The sequence below is a fragment of the Alligator sinensis genome, unplaced genomic scaffold (genome assembly GCF_000455745.1).
Source record: "Alligator sinensis unplaced genomic scaffold, ASM45574v1 scaffold159_2, whole genome shotgun sequence".
Lineage (NCBI taxonomy): Eukaryota > Metazoa > Chordata > Crocodylia > Alligatoridae > Alligator > Alligator sinensis.
In genome coordinates, this window is record NW_005841992.1 from 259,264 (window position 1) to 266,584 (window position 7,321).

Sequence of the window (7,321 nt, forward strand, 5' to 3'; positions counted from 1 at the left end):
CTCGATTATCTGTTGAGGTCCCTTCTGACCCTAACATCTATGAATCTATGTACCAGGCGTGGCTTGTGAACACTGAGGTGGTGGGGTGGATGAAGCCTCCCACAGGAACACGGGAAGGTCCCTGCATGCTTGGCAGCAGACCTGGAAGTGGACCAAAAGTACTTCTGGTCTACTTCTAGGTCTGCTGCTGCCTCACCTAGTACCTCGAGGTACATAGAAAAAACATAAAACTGTGTCTATGGCCGAATCGCTGATTCTCCAAATCAGAATTGAATCTTCAGATTCAGCCGAATCAAATCGGGACAGTGATCCAAATCAGCAAATCGAATCACTGTCCCCCAAATTGGGCCAAATCTGAATCGAATACTGCATGCTTTGCACGCCCCCTAATAGGTACGCTTCTCAGAACTGGTCATCTCAGTCAGTCTAGGAGAGCAGTCAGCAACTTTTTCTGGTGGCATGACAGAATGGCCCATCTCTGGTCTGAGGCAGACTGGTGCTGGGACCTAGCTTTTGTCCCTTGACTGCTTCTCCTGGCTGCCCAGCTGCAGGGCATCACAATGTAATATAGGCAAAGCTCCTGCTGCCAAATACCAATAAAACTTCAGCCCCACAGGTTGGTCAGGCCTGTAGGCCCTAGGTTGCTGACCACTAGCCTAGGACACTGTGTAGAGGATGCTTCTTGTTTGCCAGTTTTTTAGGACCTTGCTGAACATGGACTAGAACAGGTGTCGAGCATTCAGCCTGGGAAGCCACGTGATTTGGTCTTTGAGTTGCTGGGCTGACCCCATGCCTGAGTCCCAGCCTTGTATACTGCATGCCATGTGGGCTGGACCCTGTGCTGCATGCCCTGTATGCATCACGAGGCAGTCTGAGGTGTGTACTGCATGCTGCACCCCGCTGGACTGCCCTTGTATGTTGGTTCTGAGACTGGTCCAGAATAGGCCATGTCAAAACCAGCATGAAGGGCTAGTCTGGGGGGATGCCATATAGAACATGTACCCCCTCTGCCCTGTGCTGTGTGCAGGGTGCACAGCCAGTCGAGGCCCCAAGGCTCACTGCAAGTAGCACTGGCGCAGGGCGTACACTGCCTATGACTTGCAGCATGCCTGCCATGCCCCAAGCCAGACCCTCTGTGTTGCTTGCAGTGCTAGGTCCAGCCCCCATGCTTCAGGCAGCAAGTGCCCTGCGCTGGCCTCATGTGCATGTGCAGTTTCTGCAGTCACTGTGGGCACTGCACAGAGGGATCTACTCCAGTCCAGCACACAGACTACAAAGCAACCCTCAGCTGGCCTGTGATAGTGCATGAGTTTGACTCCCCTGGACTGGAAAAAGGACATTTACACTTACGTTGTAAATTCAGGGCATTTCAGAAATCTCTTCTGTAATGTATGTAAACTTAGTTGAGAACAGGGTAATTACTGAATTAATAAGCAGATATCTTTGTCTGCAGAAAGAAAAATAGAAAACTAACATTTTATTATGAACACTCTTTTTTTTTTTTTTTTTTTTTTCCTCTCGTAGGCCAGAAAAATAATTGGCCACCTCTGCCTGAGAATCTTCCAGTGGGTCCATGTTTCTACCAGGATTTTTCAGTAGACATTCCTGTAGAATTCCAGAAGACAGTAAAGATTATGTACTATTTGTGGATGTGTAAGTAAAAAAACCTACTCGAACTTTAACATTATATAACCTTATTTTTACATTTACATTTTGGCTGTCTACAGGTCTATGTAAAATGGGATATTGGAAAAAAAAAAATCTGTGTTTTGGATAGTTGTGATTTTGAGAGACTACAGATTTATTTCTTTATTAAACATTGTGCACAGGATTCCACATTTTAAAAGAGCTTTTTCCCTTTGCAAGAAAATAGATATTTTGGTAAAAGGTGGTACAGAAAAACATAATAGAAATCTTTCTAACTTAATTTTAAAAGTAATCAAAATAATTAGATGTTATATAAGGAAAAATTACCTTAACTTGTATATAGAGCTGCTCTAGCATGTGCCTTTTTAAATATCATCCTCATTGTCAAACAATTTTAGTTTAAAAACTTGATTGCTGTTCCTTAAAATTCCATTTAAGAAACTTTTTTCTTAACATTCCCAGTTACAGAAGAATTTACATTTTAAGACATATAGCCTTAATTACACATATTATGCATGTAAAATAGTTTGCCTACAAGTAGATGTAGATTTAGTATCTTGAAAAATGGTAAATAAATGTGGTGGTGTTTTTGCTGTGTTGGCCCAGGGAATATGCAAAAAGCAAGATTTGTATAGTATAGTGTACTTTACCAGAAGTGTATTATCCAGATTGGCAAAAACCTAGAAATCTCGTGCCTCTCTGAACCAGTTAGTCTGTAAGGTACCACCCTGCCCTCTCTTGAGCCATTTATGAGATTTGATTTCTAAAAATTGTCAGATACTGAAGATACTTGGAAGAATGGAAAGAAGATGAGAATCAGAAAATTCATTACTGTTTTATTTTTTCTTCCATACTATTAAATCCCCTCTGTCTCCTTTTCTCTATACTAAATAAGCCCAATTCTCTTAGCCTCTCCTCAGAAGTCGCATCCCCCAGCCCCCTATCCAGTTTTGTTGCCCTCTGCTGGACTCTCCAATTTGTCCACATCCTTTCTGTAGCAGGGTGCCCAAAACTGAACACAGTTCTCCCAGATGTGGCCTCACCAGTGCTGAATAAAGGGGAAGAATCACTTCCCTCAACCTGCTGGCAGCATGTTTAGGGTATTCTCTTCATCAGAGATAGCAGATAGATTATTCTGCACAGTGAAATCTTCTGTTCATGCTCAAAATTAGGTGTAGATCAGGCAGCAGTAGTGCAAGATACTTTACTTGGGGGGCCTTGGTGTTTGAAAGGGAGATCAGGCCGAACAAGATTTTAATACAGCATTAATTATGGTTGAGGTGCACGTCCAATAAGGACTCTGCTGCCCAGTAGAGTTCTATAAACTAATTATATGTGCCAGTGAACAAATTGCCCTGGGGCAAAAGGTAGCAGGGGTCCATTTCAAGCTAGTTGATCCACAGTAACTGCCTTGATGGAGTCAGTTAAATAAGAGCTAACCTAGGGAAGTTTAGCCTCCCATGAAAGAGGAGTAACTAGCTTTGAATTAACTTTCCTTTACCAAGGACTGCACATGCAGTTACTGTGGAGAAAGTAGTGTGCTGCTCTCCTTTGCCTCTTGTTAACTTCCTTCTGCGCCTGAGTACCAAAGATGTGTTCACATGCAGGGGTGTTACTGGCATAAATGGACCAGTTTCTTTAACAGTAGAATAAAATTAATATAGCTGGTACAACTATGCCTTGTAGTTGAGCAATAGTTAATTTCGGTTATCTGATAGCAATCTTTTTTTTTAGTTACCAGGGCTAAATTCAAAGAGCTAAATTAGGGGAAAGGTCCTCAAAACTATTATAAAGAGCTTAAATTTACCTATTACCTAAATCAAAATTGGAGGCAGACAGAAAAAAGAAGTAAAAGAGCTTTTTGAGAAGTCTGATGGTAATGCTGCCTGTGTGTCTGGATGCCTATTTTTAGCTTGCAGAACTAGAAGGAAGAGACCATTGGTGGGTCTAATACAGGGATGGCCAATTATTTGGGCCTGATCAGTGTCATCCCTCCTTCCCAATAGTTCACCAAAACGTGCTGTGTAAGATGGGGCCCTGGGTGGGTGGGGAGCAGTGTTTGGGAGTGGGATGGAAGGACAAGGCCAGGGATGTGGGATGATGACAGCTCAGGGCTGGGGTCCAGAGCAGAGCCATGATCCGCTGCCTGAATACCCCTGCAGTGGGCACCAGTTCCATGGGCAGGGGCATGGAGGGTACGGATTGTGGCTCTGCCCTAGGCCCCAGCCCTGCACTGTCACCACCCCAGGATTTCAGCCCCAGTCCCAGACACAGCTCCCTGCCTGGCTATGGCCCCATCTCCTTGATCCAGCTATGTGCCCTGCTTGCATGGAGACCCTGGGATTGCAGGGCGGTGACAGCATGGGGCCAGGGCAGAAGTGTGATCTGCTCCCTGCATGTCCCTACCTGCAGAATGGCCTCAGCCCTATCTCCATCCTGTCAGTGTCCTGCAATCCTGGAGTCTCCATGGAGACTGGCTGAGATCTGTGTGTGCAGGGTATGTGGGTGGGCAGACAAGATGGGGCCATGGACAGGTGGGGAGCTGCATCTGGGGCCAAGGCCAGGGTCTTGGGGTGGTGGCAGTGTGGGGCTGGGGCAGAGCTGTGATCTGCTCCCTGCACACTCCTGTCTGCAGAATGCACGCCTGTTGCAGGGCTGTATGGACAGCTGATTGTGGGGCCGGGTGCACACCCACAATGTCACCACCCCAAGATCCTGGGGTCTTCCTGGCCCTGCCCGCCTGTCTTGCTCCCAGACATAGCTCCCCGCTTGCCTGTCGCCCCATCTCAGCTGCCCAACCAAGTGTCCTGACCGTGGACGTTCTATCCCCAGCAGTGGGTGCAGGGCAGACGGGATGGGGTGGCCGGGCAGTGAGGCCGGTCTGGTGGCTGTGGCAGCTGGAAGGAGTTGCTGCCACTGGGGCTGCCAGGAAATGGAGTCCAGCCATTGCATTGCCCCAGCCCCACTGCACGCCCTGGGGGCAGCGGGACCAGCCTTGTGTGCTATGGCCTAGGCTGACCCCTGTGTTTGGGCCAGGGAGGACCAGGGGACCTGCCGTGGGCTGGACCAAATCTTTCGCTGAGCCGGATTCAGCCTGTGGGCCACATTTTGCCCACCCCTGTTCTAATGGCAGCATCTGCTCGAAAATCTAGGTCACTTGCAGTGGTATAATGGAAATGATGCTGTAGTTTCAGTTCACAAGTTTTTAAATTGTGGGGAATGGACCAGTATATTTTAAGCTTCACTCCGCTACTGCTGTGATCATCAGCAGAGATAATTAAACTGTTTTCAGCTCCTTTCTGCATTGATTTCACTGCAATGGTTATAAATTGAACTTTTATCTGAAAGTTCAACTCTGCAGAAATGGGTGATAGTTGCTTTTGTTAGCTTTAGAGAGTCTTCCAGTGGTAACTAGAATAGTACACTTTTTCAGGTCCTGAAATTTGTCTGCAAACTCTTGTATCCATTGAAGAATATGTAGTGGTGACTTGGGTTTATATTCTTTGTGATATGTATATAAAAGTTTTGAAACGCGCAAGATTTTTTCAGACTTCCATTAAAAAAAGAATAATGCATACATAAATGAAAATGTTTTATGAGTTTATAGTCAGTTTTGTGCCCGCGTGTTTTAGAAATAGGACTAACTTGAAATTTGGGGACCTTTGCAGAACAAGATAAAGGAGCTGTGAATACTTCCGTTCTTTAATTCAGAGGAGAGTGCAGTTAACAGTTCTTTTCTGTTATTTTTATTATATTTTAAGTAACTGTGAACAAAAACAGAACTTTAAGCATTTCACTTGCTTGTCTACTGAAGAGCTAGCAGGCTGATAGCATACCATAATCAATAATATAATATAACAATTGGGCAGAAGGCAGGGCGGGATGGCACCTTAGAGACTAACTGGTTTAGAGAACCATAAGGTTTTGTAGGCAGTTTGCCAAATGCTAATGTAAACATTACATATTTCCATGAATTTTAGGAAAAAACATGTTGGAGGGGAAAAAAATGAAGATACTCTCCAGTATTGTTTGATATGACAATGCCATGTCACTTTAATTTTCACAGCATCCACAATGACAAAAGGCTCCCGAGCTGGCAAAATTGTTCTTGAATTGGTCACTGAACAATGCTGAACTGACACAAGTATGGTGTCTTTTTAGCCTATAGAACAGTGTTTCTCAACCTTTTTAGACTTGAGGCATGCCTGGATAGACTTGAGGCATCCCTTGGAAAGTGCGAGCTTTTAGTTTCCACTTTTTATAGTTAAAAAAAAAAAATAATAATAATAAAAAAAAGACCACAGAAAGTTGGAATGTGTTTTTTAATTCTTTGGATTCCTATTTAAATCTCTGGGTTTATCTTGTGAATCATGTTTGTACACCTAGCAGTGCTAACATTGCGGCACCCTTTGAAAGGATCTCAAGGTGCCCCGGTTGAGAATTGCTGCTCTAGAAGCCAATACCATTGCATGCAATGTTGCCGTTCCATGGCAGCATGGGGAGAAGGGTTATAATGTCTGTTACTCACTGTGTTTTCTCTGGAATAATCTTAAATACATTTTCATTAATTCTTGAGTCATAATGTTGCTCTAATATATTTAGTCAAGCATAGAGGTCTAGCATCTAATAGCTTTTGTAAACTAGAGTGCTGGAAGCTTTAGAGCTGAGAGGGAAGGTAAAATGGCAGAGATTTCTCAAGCCTATTGTAAAAAAAACAAACAAAAAAACCCAACCCCAAAACAAACATGTACCTACAGTATGAATTAACTTACATCATTATTCTTCATAGTTTTGTATCATTGTGAAATACATTTGCATTAGAAATTTATTTTGCTTTTTTTCATTTGAAAAGCTACCTTAACGTTTTAGTGAAAAGAGTTTGTAATGCTTTCCCTTCACGTAGCAAGCATATACAAAAAAAGCCTGAATTTTTAATATAGTTTATAAGAAGGCTTTTTAAAAAAAATAAGTATGACATCATAGGCCTTCAGCATATCTAATTATAGGGCAGCTGATATTCTTATGCATATTTACTGGTCTGACTTCCAGAGGAAGTAATTGAACAGCATAAAATGGTATCTGCAAATATCTATATCCAGTAATTACTGTAGAAGTGCCAGCTACTGCAGTTGAGAGAGCTTGCAGAAGTTCACTCGCAGTAGTAATCCTGCTATCTGGTGTCTCGGGCTTAATGTTTTATATTTTTGAAAGCTAACTTTTGTCCATGCTGTATGTGCCTAGTACTAACTTACACTTGGAGTTCTTTCTTAACTAAAGTTAGCAAATTGTAAAACAAGTAGACTGGCATATTACAGAGATGGGATGTTGATATAAGAATAATGTGGATTTATCTGTTTAAAAGATCTTAACATGAGTATTGCTTAAATCAGTGGTTTTCAACCTGTGGTCTGTGGACCTTTGTGGGTATGCAGGCTGTCTAAAGGGGTCTGTGAAAGACGGCTATGATCAATCAAAAGTATGTGAATGCACTCAGTTACAATTCAAATATCCAACCGCCATTCAAAATTTCCAATGTACCTCCAGTCAAAAATTATTTGTGGGGGTCTGCAAATGAAAAAAAGTTGAAAACCACTGACTTAAGCAGTTGAAATATTTTCTGCGTATACGAAGTTTAATACAAATTAATTGTTTTGTTTTTACAGTCCATGCAGTG

The 7,321-nt window shown here is 43.0% G+C and overlaps 1 protein-coding gene across 1 annotated transcript in view; it reads left to right on the forward strand.

Moving 5' to 3' along the window:
• SCAMP1 (secretory carrier membrane protein 1) overlaps positions 1-7,321 on the forward strand; it is a 78,071-nt gene that overhangs the window by 51,296 nt on the left and 19,454 nt on the right. The window contains 2 exon segments of the mRNA XM_025201385.1: positions 1,525-1,653; positions 7,279-7,321. The exon segment at positions 7,279-7,321 is cut by the window's right edge and continues 144 nt beyond it. Coding sequence (XP_025057170.1) covers positions 1,525-1,653; positions 7,279-7,321 — 172 coding nt within the window.